This window comes from Spermophilus citellus (assembly GCF_964194105.1).
Source record: "Spermophilus citellus genome assembly, chromosome: 11".
NCBI classification, from domain to species: Eukaryota; Metazoa; Chordata; class Mammalia; order Rodentia; family Sciuridae; genus Spermophilus; species Spermophilus citellus.
The window spans coordinates 117,492,098-117,518,778 of NC_138192.1; the positions used below are offsets into that span (position 1 = coordinate 117,492,098).

Below are 26,681 nucleotides of genomic sequence, written 5' to 3' on the forward strand. Positions count from 1 at the left end.
ACTGGGCAAGCGCGGACCCGCACTTTCCTGGCTTGGCTCCTTACCTGTGTCAGGTGGCCCGGACTCTGCCCGCCACCCGATCCCCAACGACAGCGACCTTCCCCTACACCCTCCCGCAGCGCCTACCTGAAGCAGCAGCCGCCTCCTGTGCTCACGGCCGGGGTCCCCGGGCTCCCAGCACTGAGCGGGCGCTGCGGCCGGGGGACTCCTGGGGGGCTGCAGGCCGCAGGGGGGCCCAGGCTCCAGAACCTCGCAGCACACCAGGCTCACGGTGCAGCCCATCCGGCTGGGCGACCGGCGGGCCCGGGACAAGGGCGCCCCGGGAGCCGACCCGCCCCCAGCCCTGGCGACGGCTCGGCCCAGGGCTCCTGCGACGTCGGGAGCAGAGCGGTGACGCCCCCAGCCCGGCCCCGCGGGAGTCCGCGCCTTCCCCGCTGCACCGCCTGGAGGCTGAGGACCGCGGGGCCCGGAGAGGGGCGGTGACACCACGCCCGGACGCAGCCAGTGACTGAGGGAGAGATCCAAGGGCGCAGGGGGCGCAGGGGACTCGAGGAGGGGCGGCGACAGGGTCCTGGACACGGAGGCGGGGGCGGGCTAAGTTGGGAGAGTGAGAAAGAGACCCCCGTGCGTCGAGAGAGGAGGGAGCAGACACCGGGAGTGAAGGAAGGAGAGACCGAGTCAGGGACGTTGGCGACAGAGATGGGACCCAGAGCCTCTGCATGGATGAGGCGGAAGGCAGACTGGACATCTCTGTGTGCTGTATTTACATGTGGTTCCTGGGACTCGGGAAAACAGATCTTGCAGGTCCCTGCTCCTCTGTTCTCCACCCCCAGTACTAGCCCCGGGTGTCCCAGACTAGAAACCAAAGGAAAGACCCCAAGAAGCAGAGCAAGCCAGGGTGGGAGGACCACAGCCCCCTAGGCAGCCCACCTGGCCCTTTGCAGGACCACGTAGATTTTACTTCCATTCTTAAGGAGTGGGTACAAGGACTGGGAGGAGGGCACTTATGACAAGCACTCATGGGAAGCCCTCAGCAGGCTGAGGTGGAGAGGAGGAAGGGACAGGGGGGCCCTTGTCCTCCCACTGCCCTCAACTAGAGCCCAGCTCCAAGAAGTGACAGAGCAGAGACCCCTAGAGGGAACAGGCGACCAACGCCTCAGCCTCTTTGTGCCATCTGGTGGTGGAAAGGGAGAAAGACAGGAGCAAGAAGGAGAAGGGACTGGGAAGTTGAACAGCAGGGATGACAGACTCCAGGGGTGAGTTCAAGTTTAGCCCACAAGTGGCCCTACCCCAAGGTGTGCCTGAGGGGAGCCATTATGCTCCAGTGCCCTTGAGCTGCCTCTACCACTTCTCCCTGGCAAGGGCTGGCCCCTCCCCTTCCAGGGTGCTGGCCTGAGCCTGAGTCACTTCCCAGGGCCCATGGCTAGGAAGTCACCAGCGACAGGCCCAGGCTGCAGAGTCCAGCTGTCCATGCACCACCAGCCAGGTCTTCCCAGGTGAGCAGTAGGGAGGGTCCTGGGACATAGGAGTAGCTGGGTAAAGGGGGTGACTCTAGGAGTCGGCAACAGAGAGACCCTGGAGAGAGGGGAGGATTTAATAGAGGATCTGGGCTTGAAAGTGCTGCCCAGACCCTCAGTTCAACCCCTTGGTGGACAATAGGAAAATTAAGGACCAAGAAAGGTGAGTGGCTTTGCCCAAGGACACACAGTAAGCAAATAGCCGGGCCAGGTTGGAGACTCAGGTCTGTAGACTCCCAATGCTGTTCTCCCTGCACCCCATCCCCCTTCCTGCCTCCCCATTTACCTTCAGTTTCTTCTCCACTCTTCCTCCACTGTGACCTACTGCTTCATCACTCCCACCCCACCCCAAACTCCAGCAACCCTGTCTGGGAGGTAGGACCCCCGGGTTTTCTGCTCCTGCCAGGTCTTTGATGTTGGGATCTCGGATTGAGCCCATCAGCCCTCAGGGGCCATAATGTCCATCTTGGAGTCCCAGAATCCCTTGGGAGAACAGGCCGAGAGGCCCCTGCAAGAAGGCAGCGGGACTAACACCAGGTGCCCTGCTCCTCAGCATCAGCCCCTCCCAGCTGTGGGGATTCACTCTACCTCTGCCTCCTTCTCCTCAGGGAACACACATTTTCCACTCAGCTGGGGCCCAGGAAAGGATGTGTGGGTTTCAAAGATGACAACGCTCTGCCAAGACTGAGGGCTGTCCGTGGGGGAAGGAGGTGACATTCCCCCACAGAGTGTCCACATGATATGCTCTGCTCACTCAGAGGCTCCTTACATCGTCAGGCTGAGAACACGGGCCTCTGGGCATACAGTTCTAAGTTCAAGTTCTGACTTCATCAATTAAACCTTTGTGATATTGGAGACTCACCCTCCACCAGGTACAAAATGGAGCTAATAACTTCCTGGGGTTATTGTAGAGATTAAACGCTACAAGGATGTCAAGCAATGAGTGCAGTGTCTAGAACCCAGGGACTGCCCAGTAAGTGGTGCCATGGCACCATCTTTACATGCTGACCTTCAAGGAAGCTGGGTTATCCCCCACACTAGTTGACTTGCTGTGTGACCCTAGGTAAGTCCTGCTCCCTTTCCAGCTCTGATTCCTCGTTTGTAAAAGGAGAGCTGGGCGGCTGAGCCTAGAAGGTTCTTCCTGGGCTGATCTTCTAAGTCACAGGGAATTGCATCATTTCCAAGTACCCATGGCAGATGACGGGGCCATCCTCAAGGTCACCAGGGACCTGAAAGGTAAGTGTGCCCTGAGAGAGTTTCTGAGGCTGAGTTGCAGGGCCAGTGAGGGCTCTCAGAAGCGTCTCCCTCCTCAGAGGCCTCGATCGCTGATGTCTTCATGTCTGTGTCTGTCATTCTCCCCACAGCTGCTGTCTCTGCCATCCTCCAGGGCTATGGGGATGGGCAGGGGCCAGTGACAGATGCCAGTGCTGAGCTGCACAGATTCTGCGGCTGCCTGGAGCTGCTGTTGCAGGTGGGACCCTGCCCTCCCCCAGCCCTCTCCCCAGCCCCAGGCCTGGAGCAAGGGTTCACAGATACCAGGGAAGAGCTGCTGCCTCCCTATTTTACTTTGCACTGTCCCATCTCCCTCTATCAGGAAGTTCTCCCTGACATCTAGCCTCATTCCTGGAGCTGTCGTTGCAGCCTGAGAAGGGAGATAGAGCAAAGCTGGGTAGGATGGGACCAGGAGTCAAGACTGGTCTCAAGACTGAAGCTTCAGATGCACAGATGTCCTAGGACTGGCCCTTCATGATGCTGGTTAAAGTCCAAATCATAACTATCACTGAATTTTTTAAAGCACTTACTATGTGCTTAAAAAGTCCTTTATTTGACTGACTTTATTTAATCCTCATTTGAACCTTCTGAGGTGATCGATGGCCTCCCTCATGCACACAAAAGCATCCTTCCTACTTCTCTGACTTCATCTTTTGCCTGTCTGATACACATCTGCACCCCTAGTCAGGAAGCATTTCTCTACATTCTTTTCCCTTCTCTTGGGCTCAGTTTGACCGGAAAGAGCAAAAGAGCTTCCTGGGCCCTCCGAAGGATTACTGGGACTTCCTCTGCACTGCCCTGCGGCGGCAGCGGGGGGACACGGAACAGACTCGCTTCATCTACTCGCAGGAGAAGGTATCCAGGGCCAGGCGGGCGGGAAGGCTGACCTCGGAAGCATGATGGAGCTTTGGCACCAGGCTCTTGACAAGAATGGCAGGGGCAAAGGGCACGCAGCCCCATCTGCTGACCACAACCCCCTGTCTTGTTAGCCCTGCCCCCAGCACCCTGCAGCCCCCATCTCCTTCCACAGCTTCCAAGTCCCACTACGCCCTTCCTCATCAGCCAGTTGTTCCTGTCTTCACTCGCTGTGGCCTAATACTGCCCCCTCTCTGGCCCTCTGTGCCCTCCACAGCTGAAGACCCCTCTGGGCAGAGGCCGTGCCTTCATCCGCTTCTGTCTGGCCCATGGACAGCTGGCCGAGTCCCTGCAGCTCTGCCTCCTGAGCCCAGAGCTCATCAGGTGCGGCCACTGGGACATCCCCCCAGGGACACCATCGGAGCCCACTCCCTCCTTCATGAGAGACCCTCCCTAGCCCCAAGATGACAAAACAAGAGTCAGAAAGGAAAGGCCAGGAAGAATGGAGCAGATGGGGTGGCCAGAACCCAGGAGTAGTGAGTGGTAGCATCATGATGGAGTGGCCTCCTGACCCAAGGCCACACCCTCTCTGGAAAAGCCCCATGTGGTGTATAGCACAGGCTGATTCATGGAGTTTGGGGTGGCAGAGCACCAGGTCACAGCCAAGGCTGGCGATCACTATTAACACAGGGAATGGTACGGCCCTCGGAGCCCTCTCTTGTGCCCTGAACTCCGGGAAGACATCCTGGACTCTCTCTACATGCTCAATGGGGTGGCCTTTGACCTGGACCTGCAGCGGCCGGACCTGGATGGTGCCTGGCCCATGTTCTCAGAGTAAGTGGGTGCGGCATCGGGTGGAGCCTCTTCCCTGCCGGCTTTCATTGCCCCCTTGCATCCCGAGCAAGCTGGAAGCTGTCGGCCTCCAGCTTCATCCCTGACCTCTGTCTGATTCTCCGCTGCCCTGGCCCTCTGTGTGCCCACTGTAATCTCATGCTGTCCCAGGGCCCTGCATAGGGGATACACACTCCAGACCTGCTGGATGGTGGGTAGAGGCTGGGAGGAGGAGTGGTCAGCGGTGTTGGTGGATGGATGGAGAGCATGATAAAGTGGGAGGGGGGTAGATGACAGGGCGGTTGGAAAGATGGGACCGCCTCCATCTGAGGACCAAGCCCACCTCTGGAGTGGGGCCCAGGGTCCCTGTCCTCTTTCACTTTCAGGTCCCGCTGCTCCAATTCCAGCTGGACTCAGAGAAGAAGACCCAGAAAGACCAAAGATTCCCCAAAGGTGGTGCTTCTGTTCCTGCCTTCACTGATTGCCTCTTGCGCATCTGGCCAGGACCCCAGACTGAACGGTGGCTAGGCTTCCCCCTGTGTACAAAGGGGGCCAACATGAGAGAGAGAGGAGCCAGTGTGTGGGCCAGGGGACCCACTGGGAGCACAGGGGGGGAGAAGGCTGCTGTTCTTGGAGTGATGGGGATACTGCAGGGGGGGGGGGAAGGGAGCACCAACGCCATCTGCAGGAGCTCCTGGGGCCCAAGGAGGAGGAGGCGCTGGGAAGAAGCTTGCAGGAACAGAGCAGAGCCATTCTCGTTGGTCTACTTCAAGGTCACATTCACCCAGTTGAGTTCAGGGAGTGACTAGAAAGCCAGACTGCCTGGCACAGAGCCAAGCCCCACCCTTTACTAACCACAGCCCTTGGGCAAGTTACCTGCCTGCCTTGTAGGGTCACAGCAAGGATGGATTGAGACATCCACGTGCAGTACAGAGCAAGGTCCTGGCTCGCCTCACCACGGGCAGCTTGTGGTCATTATCATTTTTGTTTCCATCTTTCCACAAGCACGTTTGGCATCCCCACCAGCCTCCAGGCACCAGATTCAGATACCAGGAGGACTCTGTGTCTAACCTTAAAGGGTTCAAGGTCTTGTTCAGGGAGATGGATCCTAAAGAAGCACATGCAACACATGTTAAGCGTGTGGTCACCTTCTGCATCTGGGTTTCACATCTCTGGTGTCAGCCAACTGCAGATAGAAAATACTTAGGAAAACATGATCACTTCTGTGCCTAATACTTACAGACTTTTTTTCCCCTTGTCCTGATTCCCTAAACCATACAGCACACCAGCTATTCACTAGCATTGACATCATTCGAGGTTTTATAATTTAGAGATTATCTGAAGTATATGAGACGATTGCATGGCTTATATGCAGTTGCTATGCCATTTTATATATGGGATTGAGCACCCATGCATTTGGGTTCCCATGTGGGGTCCTGAAACAGATCCTCCTGGAAACCGAGAGACAACTATAACGACACAGATATGGACAAAGGAAGATGGGAGTACAGAGAGGACTTCTTGAGAGATGTCACTCAGCTGGGTGTCAGTCAATTTGAGATTTTATCACAATTCTATGGACCAGCTATTATTATTCCCATTTTGAAATGTGAAAGCTGAAACACAGAGTGAAGTTCAGGAGGAAAGTTTAAAGGAGAAGGGTGGGAGGAACTTAGGGGGAATAAGATCACCGTTGAAGACCCAGGTGAGGGAGGGAGACAGACACAGGCTGGAGGTGGGGAGTAAGGGGCAGGGAGACACCCTGCTGTGCTCCCTCCACATCAAAGCTGGGCTCTCAGATCACCTGGCGTGTTGCTGAAATTATTTCTGTTCTGATCAAATTCACTGTGGAAGGGCCTGGGAATCTGTATTTAGCCAGCCCTTTGGATTGGCACTGCGACCTCTTCAGTGCACCAGGTGAGTGAATTGATGATGAGATGACGGCTTTGGGGGGCTTCTTTACAGATCTTAGCAGCATTTGGAGGCCCCAAAGGAATCCAGCTGGAGAAGCCACTCACCACTCAAGCCAGCTGTCTACAAGATGCCCCCAGAGGAGGCCAACCAGCTGGACTTCCCAGGTCTCAGCAACACAGACATGTTCCCTCCTGTCTGGAAAAGCAGATAAAAGATTCCAGGAGCCTGGGTTTCCTCCAGGAGCAGGAGGAGCTTCAGCCAGACCTGGAGGAAGGAGCTCCGAGGCCCACCAAGAAATTCCTAGAGAAGCCAAGAGCCAGCATGATGCCAAAGAAGGCGGGGGCCAAGGAGGCTCAGAAGGAGGTGACAGGGATGGCAGCTGGAGGCACAGGGATTCTGCCAGGTGCAGAGGTTCAGAGAACAAAAGGGGTCCATGGAGAAGAAACAGAGTGGGGTCCCACTCAGAGGTTGCTGGTCTTCGGCCCCAGAGTGAAGACGGAGGGAGCACTAGCAGGGAGCAGGCTGGGGTGGGAGAAGCCTAACATTCTGGGGGAGTTCTGGGTCCCCCAGGACCTGGGAACAAAGGAAGGCCCCACCACAGAAGAGCCACAAGAACAAAAAGGAGTGACTGGTATGACCAGTGGGGAGGACCAAGCAGAGGAGCCCTTGCAGGACACAGTCAAGGTGAGAACTGTTGGCCTCCAGCCCTTTCTATTTTATTGAGACAGGGTCTTACTAGGTTGCTTAGGGACTTGCTAAGTTGCTGACGCTGGTTTTGAACTTGCAATGCTCCTGCCTCAGCCTCTGGAGCCACTGGGATTACAGGCATGTGCCACTGCGCCTGGCTGTCCTTCCCTCTAACCTGACCCACAGATGGGGTCCCCAGTGGTAACACAGGAGCACTCCAGCCCCCAAATAATTTTCTTTCCTTCCTTCTTTCTTTCTTTCTTTTTTTTTTTTTTTTTTTTTTTTTTTTTGCAGGGGTCGGGTATCAGGGATTGAACGCAGGGGCACATGACCCCTGAGCCACATCCCAGCCCTATTTTGTGTTGTATCTAGAGACAGGGTCTCACTGTTTTCCTGAGCACTTTGTCATTGCTGGGGCTGGCTTTGAACTCAAAGTCCTCCTGCCTCAGCCTCCAAAGCTGCTGGGATTACAGGCATGCGCCACCGTGCCCGGCCCACAGATCAATTTTCGTTGGCCTGCCCAGGATTATTATTTGGGGATGCCTCTTGGAAGCTCCCCACCTTTCCCTACTGCTCCACACTGCCCCCACTGTCTTTCTCCATACTCTGCCTAGCCCTGTCAGCATTTGCGTTCAAGACCCCCTCCGACAGTTCTCAGGGGCAGTCATTTGTTCTCAAGTTCAGTGTCCCTCCCTCACCATGGCAGGTACCTTCCTACTGCTGCAGACCCCACTCTTGTAAATACTTGTCCCGGTGGTCACCTAAGATTGCCACCGTGCCCTCCCTCAGCCTCCTCCCTAGCCAGAGCCTTCTAGGTCCTTGAGCTCCATCCTCCAGTGAAGGAGGAAACACTGCGTGTTCCCCAGTCCTGCCCTCCCCTCAACAGCATGGCCTGGGGCCTCATGGGGAAGTTCATCAGGCCGGCTCCGGGCTGGGGTCTCTGCCCACTCCTTCAGCTTCCCCCTCCCCCCTTCCATCCCCCAGAACCTCAGACTTGGGCTTCAGAAGGCTGAAGAGCAGACCCAGCGCCAGGAGCAGCTACTGAAGGCACAGGAGGGGGAGCTGCAGGCCCTTCAGGAGCAGCTCAGCAGGTAACCGTGGCAACCGCGGGAGGCCGGGCTCGCATGTTCTCCATCAGCACCTCCACGCACCAGCCCTGTGCGGGTACACTTTGGGAAGCTTGTCCAGTGCGTTGCTCCTCATCACCAGGCCTTCCCACCCTCCCTCACCAACCTCCCAGTAGCCCAGGAGGGTCCTTCCATCCTGCCCTCCATCCCTCCCACCTCACTCCTGCCTCCTGCCGCTGCGTCTCCTGGGCCCCTGCCTCTGTCTCTCCCCCTCTGTCTTTTCAATCTCCTCTGCACCCCACCCAATCATCCCCGCCACGATCTCTTTCTGTCTCCCTCTACTCCATTTGTCTCTCAGTCTCTTGTTCTCTGTTACATGATCTTTTACCCTCCTGATAATCATAACCATAGCTCTCGTTTTCCAAGCATTTCTTACATCCCAGGCTCGGTTGTAGGCACTTCCTCATAGCAACTTTCTGAAAATAAGTTCTATAAGAATTTCTGTTTTGTAAATGATTAAACTGAGACTCCAAGGTATGATATAACTCACCCAGCCTCAACTAGTTAGCAGAGGAGCTGAGATCGAAACCCTGCATGGGGTTCCCCAACGATGGGCTTAAACACTACTTCCCAGCCGAGTTCTTGAGTGCATCCATCTCTAGGAATCCACATGAGATTAGTTCCAGACTCCCCATGGATATCAAACTCCATGGATGCTCAAATCCCCTAGAGGGTAGAGGGTTTTTTCCTTTCTCTTTTTCTTTTTGCAGTACTGGGAATCATATGTAGCACTTCACACACCCTAGGCAGGTGCTCTACCACTGAGCTGTGTCCCCACTCTTCAAGTCCCTTATATAAAATGGCAAAATGGTCTGCATAGAACCTATGCACATCTTCCTACATACTTAAACCATCTCTACGTCACTTATAATACCTAATGCAACGTGACTACTAGGTAAATAGCAGTTAAACTATACTACATCATTTAAGAAATAATGACAAGAAAAAGACTGTATGTGTCCAATGCTGACTCTATTTTTTTCCAAAATATCTTTGTTCCCTGGTTGGTTGACTCCACAGATATGGAGTGTGATTGTCCTTCAGCCTCTCCATGTCTGCCCGATTATCCGGCAGCTCCATCTTCCCATCATCACCTTGAACTCAAGTCCGTTGCAACCCTTCCCCCTCAGGCTCCCCATGACTCAGTTTCTCTTTCATGATTGCTTCAGTCAGTTTTTTTGCCACTGCAACTAAAAACAATTGTAGGTGAGGAAGAGTTCATGGGGGCTCACAGTTTCAGAGGTCTCAATCCATAGACAGCAGGCTCCATTCTCGGGGCGTGAGGTGAGACAGGACATCATGGCAAGAGTGGCAGAGGGAAGCAGCTCACATGATGATCAGGAAGCAGAGAGAGATTCCACTCTCCAGATACACATAGATACCCCAAAGCCATGTCCCCTATTCCCACCTCCTCCAACCACATCCCACCTGGCTCCAGTTACCACTCAGTTAATCCCATCAGGGATTAATTCACTGATTGAGGTAAAGCTCTAGTAACCTTCTTGCATCGTTTCACATGCAAGCTTTTGGGGGACACCTCACATACAAATCATAACAATAACTGTGTGTATGTGTGTGTGTGTGCTTGCGCATGTATTGCTGGGGATCGAACCCAAGGTCTCACACATGCTAGGCAATTTCTCTACCACAGAGCTACATTCTCAGCCCCTTTGAAGTTTGGTTTTGAGACAGAGTTTTGCTAAATTGCTGAGCCTGGCCTTAAACTTGGGATCCTCCTGCCTCAGCCTCCTAAGTAGCTACGATTACAGACGTGTGCAACCACAGCCAGCTGGTACTTTACGTTTTAAAAATATGTCCACATTGCAAAGACCCTCCTGGATGTGACTCAGACTCTTTGTGTCTCTCTCCCTGGTCTCCATTAGTCTCAGCCCGCCTGCCCGCCTCTGTCTCTCTTCCATGTGGCTCACACCTGCCCTGGGCCAAGGCACCAGTCCAGCCTCCTGTAGAGTCCCAGTTGCTGTGATTCAGACTGAATCACTGGGAAATCTATAGACTGTCTGCTTAGCAGCAAGAGACGGGCCCAGGAGCCCAGAAACCTCCCCCCAGGGCTCCTCCCACCACATACTCAGCTGAGCCCGCCGCCTTTGTCAGCAAATAGTCCAATGATTCAAGCCCTAAGTGAATGTAGGAGCCGTGGCCACCCAAGAATCCTTTGTAGGATTGAGAAAGCTGGAAGAAGCAGCTGGGTGGCTCCAGGGAGCTCAGGCTGCTCCCTGTGACTAGGGGCCCTGACATAGACCACCATGGGCTTGGTGCCTGCATTCAGTCATTCCACAAATACTCGAGACCCACTCGAGCCAGGCCTGTTGTGGTACAGGAATCACTTCCATGGGCAGAACACAAATGGCGGCCTTCCTGGAGCTTCCACCCAGAGAGAGAGGCAGGCCGTGAACCTGATAAGAAGCACAGCGCAGGGAACACGACTGATGTGAATTCTCAGGAGGAAAATAAGGCAGGGAAAGGGAATCAGGTGTGTCAGTGTGAAGCTTTAAATAAGGTGGTGTGGACAGGGAGGGCCTCTCTGAAAGGTGGTGTTTGCATAAAGACCTGAAAAAAGGAAAAAGTAACACATTCAGGTATAGGGTAGGCGGACACCAGGGCATCCTCTGATGTATCCAGGCAGAGGATATTGCAAGAGCGAAAGCCTTGAGGTGGGAGAGTGCACAGCGGGTGCTGGGAACATCACAGAGGCTGTTCTGGCCCAGTGGGGCGAAGAGGGGAGGGGATGAAGGACAAGGTCCAGTGGGCAAGGGAGTCAAGTTGGGGAAAGCCTGGTAGGTCATCAAAATGTCCTTGGCTTCAACTCAGAGTAAGTCGGAAGCCATTGAGAGTTCAGAGTAAAAGAGTGACGGGATCTAACTTTTTTCTTTTTCATGTCAAATTGTGTTTATATGCTTTTTCAAATGTTTAGCAATTCGATGGTTTTTAGTATATTCACAGAACTGTGCAACCATCAACACGATTTTAGAATATTTTTATCACCCCTAAAAGAAACCCAGTGCTCAATAGCAGTCACTTCCCAAACTACTTTCTTTTTTTAAATATTTTTTTAGTTGTAGATAGACACAATATCTTTATTTATTTATTTTTATGTAGTGCTGAGGAGGGAACCCAGTGCCTCATGCATGCAAGGCATGTGCTCTACCACTGAGCTACAACCCCAGCCCTACAAACTACTTTCTTCCTCTATAGATTTGCCTATTCCAGACTGCTGTATGTTCTATTTTATTTATTATTATTATCTTAATTATTATTATTTTGCAGTGGGCATTGAACCCATAGGTGCTTAACCACTGAGCCACATCACCAGCCCTTTTTTATTTTTATTTTTTAATTTAGAGACAGGGTCTCACTGAGTTGCTTAAGGCCTTGCTAAGTTGCTGAGGCTGGCTTTCAACTCCCCATCCTCCTGCATCAGTCTCCCAAACGACTGGGATTACAGGTGTGTGCCACCAAGCTGGCTGCCATATGTTTTAAAAGGTCCCATGGAGCTGGACTGTGGGTGAGCAGGGCTGGGCACAGATAGACCTCCAGGAAGCTTCTGTCCCCCACAAGGGAGAACGGAGGTGCCCAACTGGGGCTGGGGCGGCGGGAGAGATGCAACTGCTGCATTCTGGATACGTTTTGAAACAGGACTTCCTGAGGGACTGGCTGGGGGGATGCTGAGAGAAAGATGGACGTCAAGAATGACTGAGTTTTTTGACCCAAGGGACTGGAAAGCTAGAGTCATCATTAACCCAAGTGGGGAAGGCTGTGGCAGTGCAGGTGGCGGGAAACGCTTGGGAGCTTCCCTTTAAACAGGTAAAGTTGGGGACACCTGTCAGACAGCCACATGTGGCCATTGGGCAAGAAGTTGGGTGTGGAGTTCCAGAGAGAAGCGGGGCTAGAGATGTCAGAGCTGGGAAGAGCAGATGGTAATAGCAGCTCCAGAGCCTAGAAGAGGACCTGCCGCCCGTGCCCCAAAGTCCAGAAAACCAAGGACAGAGCTCACTGCCTGGCACAGGCATGGTGGGCATCAAGCTGGGGATGGGGTCTCACCAGCAGCCAGCGGAAAGGCCACAGAGCCCATTTAGTCCATCAACTGTATTTATTGTGCCTCTCTGGCCTTGAGCAGGTGACAGCCTGTGTCTTTTAGAAAGACCTGGAGAGACTGGCAGGAAACTAACAGAAATACAGCATCAGGCAATAACAGATGATGGGGAGAAAAATAAAGCCAGGGAGGAAGGTAATGGCAGACAGGGCTGTCACTCAGATTTGGGGTTCAGGAAGCCATCTCCAAAGAGGTGACAGCTGAGCACAAACCCCAGCCATGAGAGACTGTACTGCACCCATACCCACACCCAGGGTGCTGTGGGAGGGGGAGAAGAGATCCAGAGGTCCAGAAGATGTGACCAGAGCAGAGAGAAGGGCAGGTGGTGGCCAGGAGCCTGGAAGAGCCAGGTGATACTCTGGGATTATGAGACCCTGGAATTATTCCCCGAGGATTTTGAGTGGGTGCAATTAAAAGGACAGACTGAGGGGGGCGGGGCTGAGCCCAGGCTAGACACACAGGCAGCCACTGCAGACCCCCCAGGCAGCCCCAGGACCCACCAGCAGCTGGGAAAGTGCACTTGGATCTGAGATATGTGGCTTCCCACACTTCGTGGCTTTGAGGCTGTGGCCCTGGGACAGTGGCCTCCCCTCCAGGGTTGCAGGTCCCTGATTGGCAAAAGGAGGCAGTGGGGTCTCTAACGTTCCTCCTTCCAGCTCAGGGCTCTAGGGGGCCATCTTTCCAAGCTGTATGGTTCCTGCTGCCCTCTGTGTAAAACCTCCAGGCCACAGAGATTAGGACAGGCACACACCAGGAGAGGGGGAGTCAGGGGGGCACCTCCCTCCACCCTCAGGTGGCAGCTCTGAGCTCCCTTGAGGCCTGTCAGGGGTATAAGGAGCCACCCCTCCCTCACCTGCTGTCCACTGCACTGGTGTCAGGCCCTAGTGATGAGGGCCCTGTGTGGACGAGAGTGTGGGAGGCAAAAAGAGTTTGGAGCTGGACAGGCCGGTGTGCAGATTCCTACTCCCTCCGCTTATCAAGCTGTGTGACTCTGGACAAGTGTCACTCCCTTTCTGAGGTTCTAATTTCCTGTCATAAACTCGAGATCATATTACTTTTCTCATGATGAAAATTAAATGAAACAATGCTATACAACAGTAAGAGGGTGCCTGGCCTATAGTAGGTGCTCAAGAAACTTTCATTCCTTCCATGTCCCCTCCTGCACTGCCCTCCTTGGCTTCTGACAACACTGGCCTTCTTTCAGTTCCTCAAACAAGCCGAGCTCTTCCAGCTTGCAGACCTTTGCACAAGCCTGTCTCTGGCTCCTGAAGGCCAAGTTCTCATCTGTTAGGTCCACTTCGATGTCTGTGTCTGAGACGCCTTCCCCCAGCACCCTGTCTGGTCTCTGCCTCGGTCCCTCTTTGATCTCCGTCATACACTGATTAGTGGGTTTAACGATTTAATTGATTTATTGGTCCACCACTTGTTTAACTGTTCCACAGGACCCTGGGCACTGCTCCACTCCTGGCACCTAAAATAATCATTGGCACACACTAGGTGCCGCATGAGTTTTCTCTCCCACCCCAAAGATATGCACCACCATGGGCACATAGGACCTGGGATCACTTAGCCTGTAACTGGCTCAGGAAAATTCAAGTCAGCAGCTAAGAAACGAGGAAGCTGAAGTCAAGAGTGTTGTTAAAAGTCCCAAGGTGACCTTCAGCAGGCCTGAGCAGCAGAACCCACTTCAGTCTGCAGTGACTGGCCTTTGTGGAATCTCAGTGGCTACCTAGTGTCAGTTTGATTTCAGGCCCACCCACACAGCACCCTAAATGGCTATGTTTCAAAAATTAATAGCTCTGTTTTTGGTCAAACCTCTTCCCCTCCAACATGCTGAAGCCCAGGGGAACATACACACATGTGCCCACCCAGAGACATCCAGAGAGCGTGAGACCCTCCCCAGCATCCACCCACCATCAGGACACCCTCCTGACCAAGCCAGGGAGAAAGGGATGGGGCTTTTTTATGTCCAATTCAGTAGACTTCTTGGAATGTTCTAGAAAACCACTAAAGACAAAAAGAAAAGACAAGAATAGAGCTGAGACAGTTCCAAGCCCAAAATTGAAACAGAAATTTAGGAAAGCCATATTTTTACTATTATTTTTTAAATTGGGAAAAAAAGTGACATAACTTTAAAATAACTTTTCAAAGCAAAAAATCACCCCAAAGCCTACACTGGTCCCCTGCTCCATACATGATTGTTTCCAGCTGGGCACAGTCCATCCTGCCTGGGTTCCCAGGCACACACCTTGCCTCAGAAGGTTGCCATGCTGTGAACACACCTTTCAGGAAAATTTCACTTCAAAATGGAAATATTTTAAAGGAAAAGGAATAAGGGGGGAATGGAAATGTTGGCAAGTGGCCCCTGAAGGAACGCAGCTAGCCCGTCTTTTCATTTCTCTAAATGATCGCTGAAGAGTCGCCTACAGGTGTCAGACCTCACACGGGCTCAGCTCAGTGTTGGTGAGTACGTGTGGGTGTGTTGTGCACTGTGCACACCCACACCCATGGACTTCAGTTGCCACCAGCTCCCTCCCCGCAGGGGGCTCCCTGGCAGCCAGAGGTCCAGCCCGGCTCAGTGGCAGAGGCTGAGCCTTCTCCCTCAGGACTCGGTCTTCCTTCTGTGCACAGATGTCAGGAGGAGAGAGCCCGGCTGCAGGCAGAGCTGGAGCAGAAGCACCAGGAGGCTGAGAGGAGGGACACCCTGCACGAGGAGGAGCTCGGGGGGCAGCGGGACCTGGTCCAGGCCATGAAGATGAGGGTGCTGGAACTGATTCAGTAAGGACGGGCAGGAGGGAGGGGCTGGGGTGCCGAAGGAGGAAAGGTAAGGGGTGTGGAGAGTGGACAGGAAAACTATCCCAACCACAGCTCTCAAGCAGGAATCTAGAGATCCCACAATGCTATCTTTATATCCCTTGATGTTCCTTTACAGATGAGGAGACTGAAGGTCAGAGGGGCTGACTTGGTCACCAAGGACAGCATATAGGCTTTATAGAGTCCCCTGAAAATAAGGCCTCCCCTGCCTCCACATACACACACCTACTGCAATTAGGAGAAGAGAGGGGAACTCATGGGTTGAGAAGGAATTAGGGGAGGGAGGAAAAGAAACACTGGGATTAACCAAATAGTCACATGTCCCACACCTGCCTGCCCACTGGTCTTCCTCAGACCCCTGGGCCCATGGGCCTGACTCCAGTCAGCCATTCTAGGTTCCAGAGGCCAGGGTCACCAGGGTCCATTCAGACCACTGTGCTCTCAGAGAGTGGGGGTGGGGCTGTGAAGCACAGCTTCCACCTTTGAGTCTAATAAGGAGATAATTCACACATATGTTATCCTTTGGTGTAGTTTAGGGGACAGGAGACTCAGGTTGGGCTCAGGTTCCATGAAAGTTAGAAGGTTGTTGGGAGGTCACCCAGAATGGAATTCTCTTGTGGAAACTCCAAATATTAAAGCTGAGAAAGACAGATCAACTTGGAAGGCACAGACAAATAATTTAAGGAAAGAGTTCCTCCAAGGTGTCCATTGGGCAAGAGGAAGGGAGATATAAAAGGTTAACCTCTTACCTCACCAAAGAGCTTAAGATAGGGCGGGGGTTGTGGCTCAGAGGTAGGGCGCTCACCTAGCACGTGCGAGGCCCTGGGTTCGATCCTCAGCACCACATATAAATAAATAAAATAAAGGTATTGTGTTCAACTACAACTAAAAAATAAATATTAAAAAAGAGTTTAAGATAGCTAACAAGAAAAAAACACGTACATGAGATTGCTAAGAAAAAAGTAGAAGATTAAATGGAAGATGAAACAGAAGGAAAAAACGCTCTACAGAGCTAGGATGTATATTAAGATTAGGGTTAGAATTCAGCTCTAAGCATCTTTGTAGCAGGATCAAAAAGGAAAAGACAAGGAAATAATTGCCTAACGCTCACTATCTGTTCAAAGGAAATATACTAGATATATACACTGATATATATTACATGGACTAGTTTTTTCTGATATTAAAGACATTAATCAGGTGTATTCAGGGAACTCCAATCTATATAATACAAGCTTCTGGCAGAAGCTTTATGGAAGACAGGACTCTGTTCTCCATCCTGAGAGCTCACCATAATGAGTGTAAGAGAATAAACCTTACAATAGAGAAAAGGAGCTGGACTGACCAAAGGGGAGAGATTCCAGCTCATTTCCAAAAGCTGGGAAATGGATGGCTAAGTGGATGCTGTGTGAAGCCCCAGGTAGCCCTCGAAGACCTGGAGATCCCCGGACCCCGTGGTGAAGGAAGAGGAGGGGATAAAGTCATTAGTGAGAGGAGTGTACATTCCCCCTCCTCTGCCTGCCTCCCCACCCACAGAATACCCAGCAGAAATCACCTTTTCTCCAAAGCAAATAATCGACAGGTCCTCTCTAAAGAAACTTAGGTGTCCCAAGTAGAAGACCAGATTGTAGTGGCATTTGGGAGTCTAGTACACTAGGTAACTCCCTGCCAAGTGCCCTTGAAAGGGAAGCCACCTGTCAATCAGCCCTGTCCAATACCTGGAGCACCAACCCGCTTCTGTTGCCTCTTTCTCAAACATAAAATGACAACCAAGGCTTTGAGGAGAGTCTAGAACACAAAAGGGAGAGAGGAAAATCAACAAACCAAGGACAAAGTGTCTCCCCTGAAACAAGGTGCTATGAAAGAGACATGTTCTCGGAAATTAAAAATATGGTTGCTAAATACATCTTAATATTCACTAAAAGAATCGAAAGAGAAAGATGAGGCAGTCTCTCAGAAAGAATGGAAAGCCCAGAAAGTTGGAATTCATGGGAGAATTAGAGACATAAAGAATCAGTCTAACAGTTCCAATATCCTCACCAACATACAGAAGTTCCTAAAAAGGAGAGTAAAAACAATGGACAGTGTCAAATAAAATTTGACAAAGGTGAAAATGTAAATTTCCAGGCTCTCACAGACACAGATCTTCAGATGTAAGGATTTCCCTGAAAGATCAGCACAAAAAATGAAAAATAAAATATAAAACAAGCTAAACCTACACTTAGATACAATTGTGAGAAATTTCAGTCAAACAAAGATAAAGAAAATATTTCCAAACTGTTTGGAGGAAACCACAGTCACATATAAATGAAGTAGAACCCAATGCAGGCCAAGAGTCCATGACATAATACTTCAAGTTCTAAGAAAAGCTGACTTTTGCCCTAGAATTCCAGGCCCAGCCAAACCTTGAATTAAATGGGGAAGGAATTGGAGAAAGACATTTATCAGTCAGAAAGGTCTTAGAAAATTCACCTCCCACACAGCCTTTCATAGGAAGTTAGTTGAGGATGTGTTCCAGGAAAACAAGGAAGTAAGCAAAGAAAGGAGAAGATGTGGAATTCAGGGAACAAAAGTTCTAGCCTAGGAGAAAAGGAAAGGAAATTCCCAAGAAGACAAGTGGGCAGCAAGTTCAGGGAGCTCTCTAGATTATAAGAGAGGAATCTAGAAGAAGGTCTCTGGGGAAGGGAAACAAAAGTGTAATTGCTATGGTAGAGAATTGTTGGGAGGGCATTATAGGTAAAAGGCAATTCATGCAAAGAATAAAAAAAAGGCAGTTAAAAACTCTGAGAAAAATAAGTCTTTCAAGAATGGAAATATGAGGGAGCTGGATACAGTTGGCACATGCCTGTAATCCCAGCAGCTCGGGAAGCTGAGACAGTAGGATCTTGAGTTCAAAGCCAGCCTCAGCAATGGCGAGGTGTTAAGCAACTCAGTGAGACCCTGTCTCTAAATAAAACACAAAATAGGGCTGGGGATGTGGCTCAGTGGTTGGGTGCCCCTGAGTTCAGTCTCTGAGACAGAAGGACCACATGTTCAAGGCCAGCCTGGACAACTTAGAGAGATTCTATTTCAAAATAAAAATAGAAAGGGCTGAGATATATCTCAGTGGTAGGGTGCTTTCACAAGGCCCTGGATCCAATCCCCAGTGCTGAATGAATGAATGAATGAATGAGTTAATTAATTAATTATAGAACACAACTTATAAATTATAGAATACAATTCTTTGGGACATAATATGTATATATATTGTCTAATAATGTAAACACAATTCATTAACTTTTTTTCAACCTTAGAATCAAATTAAAGACAAAGCGCAGGAGGCAGTTATAGAAACATGAAGGCTATCACCTTAACAACATTAAGTATAGAGGAGAATCCAATGAAGGTTCTGTGGACAAAATGTTTGATATTTGTGTTGACTCCATGATAGCCACAGATCACATGTTGGGATGGGGCACCTGAAGTATTGATCCGGTGCAACACAGGAATGAAGGTTTTCATTTTATTTAATTTTAACTCAGTTAGACACATGTGGCAAGTGGCTACCATATTGTATGTTTCAGGAATAGAAGACAAGTTAGGAGAAGGAAGGAGAAGAGATGAGGGAAGGGATAAGGGCAACATCTTATTACTGAACGGGAGTCATAGATAGAATGAGAAAAAAAATATGTGAGTACATTCTGGAAACTTCTAATGGTAACCAACAGAGGAACTAAAAATAGGGATATAACTCCATTGGAGGAAGGAAGAGAAACTGGCAAGGATGGTAATAAATAAGCTAAATGCTCTGCTGTCAAGGGACGGGCCCCAGAGCAACTATTGTCTACTGAAGGAGGGAGATATGGAAGTTAATACCAAAAAGAAAAAAAAAACCTGCAAGAATGAGTTTCCACTGAAAACAGAAAGGAGGGGGAGGTGCCAGTGTCTTTTAATATGTTCCCTCTGTGCTATTTGAGTTTTAAAATGTGTATATGTATTATTTTGACAAAATTTTAAAACAACTGATATTTCTAAACACCCTTAAAAAAAAAAACAGTGAAGATAGTTTTGCAAGGGCAGACACAGATAAATATACGCCAGTTTGTTTCAAGTGCCAAATAAAAGGTGAAGTGGTCCTTAAGTGCTATAGGCACCTGGAGCCAGGACCACAGGGGCTTCTGTGACCAAGGGGTGCACTGGGAGGTGAAGAGATTATAGATCTGGGTCACGTTCTGCTGGGAGCCGGGAGCTGGGTGTCACCATCCAGATTCTCCAAGAATGAACTAACCCAGCTCTGGTGTGGCTCACTCCTGTTCATTTTTCTCTCTCTCCTCCCATCTCTGTCTCTGTCACCGTTTGTCTCCGTGTGTGCCTGCATCTGTGTCCTCTTGTTTTTCTCTCCCTCTACATTTGTGTCTCTCTCCTTCTCTGTGCGTCTGTCCCCTCTCCAACTCTCCAACGTCCTTTCTCTCTCTGAATGTCTCCCATCATCCACTTCCCTCTTCATTTCTGTCTCCCTGCCCCTTGTCCCCATCTCACTTTGTCTTTCTGTGTTTCTCCATCCCCCTCTTCCTCCTTCTTTGCCTCCATGTTCCTCTTTCTGCCCCTCTCTGTCCCTCCATCCATCCGGGTCATCTCCTCCTTCCTGTCTCTCTGTCTGCCTCTGCCTCCGCCCTGTCCCTGTCTGTCAGTGAGAAGGACCGCCAGTGGCAGAGGCTGCAGCAGCTCTCCTCTGTGGCTCCCGCCGTCTGCGTTGGCTGCAGCAAGGTCTTCAGCAGGCTGTCCCGGCGGTATCCCTGCAGGTACCGGGAAGGACACAGACTCCTTCCTCTGGGACAGTCCACTTTCCACCAGCCCACAGTCCCCTCTGCACCCTAGGGAGAGAAGGAACAAAGGAACTGGGCATTTATAAAAGGCCACTTACACCTGGCCACTCGTTCACCCCACCTGGCCTCAGACACTAAGCTGTCATGATCAACAACATGGGGAAGGGGCCAGAGAGGGAATGGGTCCTGGGTGACAGGGTTGTGTCATCTTCAAAGGACAGACCATGGGCTCCTCATCTGGGAGAAGGGTTCCTGCCCCGAGTGAGCTGTTCTCCTTCCCTTCCTCAGATGTCCTCTGCCATCACTGTGGCAGGACAAGCAGAGCAAGAGGGGGACATGAGCCATCAGGAGAATCTGCCACTTGGAGTTGAGGGTCCAGGGAGGTCAGGCATCAGAAATCCCTTTAAGAAAGGGGAGACTTCTGGGACAGACCAAGGGCCATCCTGCTGGGAGATGAAAAGCCCTGGCACAAACCCCCGTGCTTCCTCTGCCAGCTGCAGCGTCCACCCCAGGTTGCCCTGTCTCTGCTCCCCAGGCTCTGCGGAGGCCTGGTATGTCATGCCTGCTCTGCAGATTACAAGAAGAAGGAGTGCTGCTGCCCACCGTGTGCCCAGGGAGGAGAAGCCCAGGTCACCTGAAAGAGCAACCCAGGATCAGCCACCCCACACCTACAACCCCACCCCAGTCCTCTCCCTTCCCTGCTTCTTCCAAGTCCTCTGGTCTGTCGGGCCTCGTGTTCTAGAAGCTGGTGAGCAAAGCAACAGCACCCCAGTGTAGGGACAGCGGCAGCCGGGGTGACAGTCTGAAGACATTTCTAGCCCTGCATGTCCCTCATGGATGAGCAGAGTACCACATGCCCCTGGCTCTCAGGGCTTTGTCACTAATGTGAGGGAGGTGGCCTACAGCCTGTCTACAAAGTCCTTCAAGGCACAGAAAATCCATGGCCATACTTAAAAGCCCAGGCCCTGATGGTTCTCCGGCACCTCCCCCCTCACCCAGCTACACTGCCCACCCCATGCACCAGGAGTGAAGCTTGCGCAGATGCCGCTTCTTCAGTAGCTTCTGGTCTAATCTGCTTCACGGATCTGTGTTTGATTCCTTTTTGTTTTAACTTTAACAGATTTATTGAGGTGCTACTGACATATAATAAACATGATGGAATTTTTGCATTTTGATACATCTGAGAAACTGTCACCACAGTCACTTCCATGTCCATCAGCCCAAGGTTTGCTCACACCCTTTCATGATCGCTGTCCCCCTCCAAGCCCAGACCACCACCAGCCCTGCTTCCTGTCACCTCAGATTAATATGTGTTTTCTAGAATGCTATATAAATGAAACCATACACTATTTCCTCTTCCTTGTCTGCATTCCTTCATTCACCTTCATTATTTTGAGATTCATCCAGGTTCTTGCAAATATCAATAGTTCTTTTCTATTATATTCTATTCGGCCGAATGGATATGCCTCAATTTGTTTATGCGCTCACCTGTTGCTTCATGCTGGAGTGGTTTCCAACTTGGGACTATTACAAATAAGGTTCCTCTAAGCAGCTGTGCAGGCATGCAGCTCTCTGTCACTTGCTGTCAACAGTATGGAGACTTGATGGGCCCCTAGCTAATAGTGCCTGGAAGGAGGGACTGAGTGCCGCAGTCAGGCTGCAGCAAAATAACCGGGGGGGGGGGGGGGGTGTGACGAGGAACTTGTGTAGATTGATATAGCAGGAGTGGGAGCCATTTATTGTAGGACAGGAGGGGTATATATATACATTCCACACAGCTTATCTTAATTAACATAAACTAGATACAGCAGTCAACCAATAAGAAATCTCCACACTTAATGGCTCACTGGTAAGATCATTTCCCCTGTACTATCCAAGAAGTCTTATGCAATGGGTATGTCATTCACTAATTGTGGCGTTTCTGAGAACACTATTTCAGAAGCGTGGGCCCCACTTTATGACAAGGCAATCAGCTGCGCTTCCCTGGTTCTAGGGCACACTGAGTGCCCCAGTCAGGTGTCCATGCTGTCCCCATCTGCTCTGCCTTACATAGCCTCTGCAGTCATTGTGCAATTCTGTGGCTCTGACCAGAGCCCGTGGATGGCCTCTCGGGGTCACCAGAGTTGCATCCTGTTGCCTTCATATGGAGCAAGAATTTTGCAACAGCAGTTTCTGCCCTGGAGAGCTGGTGAGAACTTCTTTTTGACAAACGCTGTAACAAGGTGTCCGAGGGTAGTAGGAGCTCCAAGAGCAGTCAAGGTAACAGAATCACCCTAAAGCAGAGCAGTTCCTTCTGGAGAACTGACTGACCCACACAAATTTGGCAGAAAAAAAAAAATTTGTATTAGCAGGAATTCCAGCACACAGAATTCAGACCTTCCTGATAAACTGATGAGGGTGAGGTCACCAGCAGAAGCCCATTTTCAAAGAAGAAGCAAGATGCTCTTGGAAGAGAACCCATCACAGGGGAATCTAGGGCCAGGATAGGGGGGAGCTTGACCTCTTCCCCATTTGGAAAAAGGAAAAGGCAATGCTGAGTACCAGCCTCCAGCTCAACGTTGCCCCCTGCAGAATTCAATGGAGGGCAAAAAAGCTCTAAATAAGAATCAGAAAATTTTGTTACACTCTGTGGACCTTGTAGCAGAGGGTTCCACAGTGGTCACTACCCCATCAGCTGCCACTGTAAGTGGCCCCAGGGCACATTTCCAGCCATAGCAGTGTCCACAGGAACACGTGGGAGACACTCCCACAGACTCCCCCAAATCCCTGAGGAGTCTCTGCAGGGACTGAAGCCCTGCGTGAGCACGTGGAGTCTAAGACGGATAGAGAATGTTGTTGTCATTATTTCATTTGTGCTCAGAATCTAGGGATGCCCTGGGAAATCTGGGCAATGAAATTACATAGTTTTTAAAATTAGATGACAACAAGATATCCCCAGGCATATCAGTTTCTCCAAACTGTTGAGGCTTTTCATTATCAATAAACAAAAATGTATTAAGTATTCATAATACACTTCACACTGCGGTTGGTTTGGAGACATGAGATAAATATATATATATATATATATATATATATATATATATATATATATATATATATATAAAATCACTGCCTTCAAGACATGGAAGAGGAAACAGCCAAACAGATGATTGACTACAAACCCCATAACAACCCTATGCAGTGTGTCTTCCCAGCTGGATGTGGTGGCTCGTGCCTGTAATCCCAGTGACTCGGGAGCCTGAGACAGGAGGATCGCAAGTTTGAAGCCAGCCTGGGCAACTTAACAAGACCCTGTTTCAAAATTAAAAAAAAAAAAAAAATAGGGCTGGAAATGTAGATCAGTGGTAGAGAGAGTGTTTGCCTAGCATGGGCAAGGCCCTGGGTTCAATCCCCAGTGCCAGGGTGGGATGGGGGGACAAAAAAAACTCCTGGTTGAAAGCAGAAAGAAAATGGAGAGTTAGTCAACCAGACAGAATGGCTGAGGAAGAGCATTCCAAGGACAGGGAAAGCATGCCAAGATCCCAAGAGAAAGAGAACAGCCCCCGGGGAACTGACAGCAAGCGACTCCCAGTGACTAGCATTAAGGGTTCTGGGGCATGTTCTGAGGTAACGGGGCTGCAGAAGTAATAAGGATCAGCTGCAGGGACACAGTGTGCCCAGCTCAGAGCTGGAACCCAAGGGCAACAAGGATCCTTGAAGGGTTTTACAAGGGAAAGAAGGTGATCAAATTCACATTGTGGAAAGACCATTCTGTGAGCAGAGTGGAGGGTGAATTGAAGAGGGAAAGGCTTGAGGCGGAGTTGACTTGAGAGGAGATGGAAGGAGGGAGAGAGGAGGAGCAGCGGCTAACAGTGCCGAGCACGTTTGAGTGCCCTCAATCAATCCCCATATCAACTCTATGCAGAGTGTCTTCTCATTATGCCCATTTTACAGATGATGAAACAGAGATGCAGTGAGATTAGAACTCCCGCCCAAGGTTCACAACTAGGAAGCAGCTTCTAACTCAGCCAACCCAGCTCCAGAGCCCATGGCATTGCATGGCTGTTTTTTTAATTTTTTATTTATTTTATTTTTTTAATACACAACAGCAGTGGAATGCATTACAATTCTTATTACACATATAGGGCACAATTTTTCGTATCTCTGTATATAAAGTATGTTCAAAGTATGTTCAAAGGCCAATTTACACCTTTATACATGTACTTTGTGTGTTTTGCATTACAATTCTTTTTTTTTTAAATTATTTATTTATTTATTAGTTATTGGCGGACACAACATCTTTGTTTGTATGTGTATGTGGTGCTGGAGGATCGAACCCGGGCCGCACGCATGCCAGGCGAGCGCGCTACCGCTTGAGCCACATCCCCAGCCCGCATTACAATTCTTAATACACATATATATCACAATTTTTCATATATCTGTTTATATATAAAGTACGTTGACACCCAATTCAAGTCTTCATACATGTACTTTGTATAATGATGTCCATCACATTCCACCATCCTTGCTAATCCCCTGCCCCCTCCCTTTCCCTCCCACCCCTCTGCCCTATCTAGAATTAATCTAATCCTCCCATGCTCCCCCTCCCTACCCCACTATGAGTCAATCTCCTTATATCAGAGAAAACATCAGCATTTGTTTTTTGGGGATTGGCTAACTTCACTTAGCATTATCTTCTCCAATGGCCATCCATTTACCTGCAAATGCCATGATTTTGTTCTTTTTTAATGCAGAGTAAAATTCCATTGTGTATATATGCCACTATTGTACATCGAGTGTTCTCTAATGTCACGGGATGGTGAGGAGGAGATAGTCAAGAGCAACACTGAGGAGAGGAATGCCTCGCTAGTAGGAACCAATGGGAACAGGAGACACCAGCCCATAAGGCACTAGCTGAAGCTTGGGAGGCAGGCGGACTTACCCTCGGGAGAGGAGAAAGGCCCAGGGTAGAAGCCTGGGGAACACCCATATTTGAGGATGAATTGAGATATAAAGCAACAAATGAACCAAGAGAAATTTATGGGAAATAAATTCAGTGACACAGAGATCAAGGTAAGACCTACACAGTCAGTTTTTCACCCTAGTGTTTAAAAGCTTACTACAGAGCCTGGGGGTGTCCCTCAGAACTAGTGTGTTGACTAGTATGTGTGAGGCCCTGGGTTCAATTCCCAGTACCAGGAAAAAAAAAAGTGTACAGGAGGCTGAGAGAAAATATTTTAACATAATCAACAAACATTCAAAATGTAATACTCCCATAATATATAAAAAGCTCCTGCAAATCAATGGTAAGTGGGACAATCCTACACAAAGGGAAAACAGAAATAGTAGCTCGAAAGAGAAAAATACAAACCTCAACCTCACCAGCAATCAAAAACATAAAATTTAAAAAGTGAGACATCATTTCCTGTTATCTGATTGGGAAAACCATTGACTGTGTACCATGCTCAGAGTGAATATACAGGTTACAGGCCCTTTGATAAACTGATGATGGGACAGTAAATTGGCACCATGTTTTTGAAAGTCAATTTAGTAGTATTTATCAAAATTTAAATGTACACAAGTATCACCCACCAAAATTATACCTGAGCTGCAGAAATACTCATACAAGTTCCCAAAGGATGTTCATGGTAAGAACCTAAATACTCATCTATAAGGCAATTATCAAATAAATGATGCCTACTCTGGCTATTGTGTAGTCATTGAAAAGAATAAGATGGATCTATAGGGGCTGAGGTTACGGATCAGCAGTAGAGCACTCGCCTCTCACGCGCAAGGCCCTAGGTTCGATCCTCAACACCACATAAAAATAAATAAATAAATAAATAAATAACGTTTTTGTGTCCAACTACAACTACAAAAAAATAAGTATTAAAAAAAAGATGGATCGGGGCTGGCGATGTGGCTCAAGCGGTAGCGCGCTCGCCTAGCGTGCGTGCGGCCCCGGTTCGATCCTCAGCACCACGTACAAACGAAGATGTTGTGTCCGCCGAGAACTAAGAATAAATAAAATGTTAAAATTCTCTCTCTCTGTCCCCCTCTCTCTCACTCTCTCTAAAAAAAAAAAAAGATGGATCTATATATACTGATGTAGAACAGATCCACGAGGCATTGTTAAGTGTAGAGCAATCGAATTAATAAAAAATATCTTCATTTATTAAAGAAAGAAGGAAGGAAAATATATGTTTGTGTTTGTATGAAGGAAAATCTGGAAAGTTCTTCAAGAAGCTATAGAGAGTCATTTCCTTGGTGAAAGATATGGGTGAACAGAGAAAGGGAAAGGATCGGAAGGGAGACTTTCAAGTTTGACTTTCTATGCTTTTTCTATTGCTTGTATTTTTTATAATATGCATTGCTTTATTTTTATAATACTAAAGCAGGTCAATTTAAGAAAAGGTTTACTGGGTTCAGCAGCCCAGCTGCGGCTGGCAACCTTAGAAAAAGCTGTTTCAGTGGAGTGATAGGAAGGAAGCCTGCTGCAGGATTCGTTGAGGAGGAAACAGGAGGTGAGGAAGCCAAGGCAGCAACTGCTATTTTTTGCACTAAATTTGCCCATGAAAAGGAGAATACAGTGGAATAGAAGCTCAAGGGCTCCCAGGATGGAGAAAAGTGAGAAACTGAGAAAGACATAAGCAAGCTTAGAGCAGAAGGGAAGGAGTCCTTGAGGGACAAAGGGGACAGAAGCCAGGATCCTCAGAGAATGAGCGAGGCAATGGGTCTCCCAGATAGGGGAAGGGTTGTCAAGAAACAGCAG

General features: G+C 49.7%; 1 protein-coding gene across 1 annotated transcript; it reads left to right on the forward strand.

The window, feature by feature from the left end:
• Window positions 1-2,707: 2,707 nt before the first annotated feature.
• RUFY4 (RUN and FYVE domain containing 4) lies at window positions 2,708-20,903 on the forward strand (the record flags this gene model as incomplete). The annotated part of the gene is made up of 11 exons (XM_081262180.1): window positions 2,708-2,753; window positions 2,882-2,988; window positions 3,519-3,644; window positions 3,922-4,028; window positions 4,335-4,478; window positions 4,862-4,928; window positions 6,441-7,073; window positions 8,061-8,167; window positions 14,946-15,092; window positions 19,796-19,906; window positions 20,466-20,903. 11 exons carry the CDS (start codon window positions 2,708-2,710, stop codon window positions 20,566-20,568), a joined length of 1,698 nt encoding a protein of 565 aa, XP_081118306.1. The 3' UTR covers window positions 20,569-20,903.
• Between the last annotated feature and the right edge of the window lie 5,778 nt (window positions 20,904-26,681).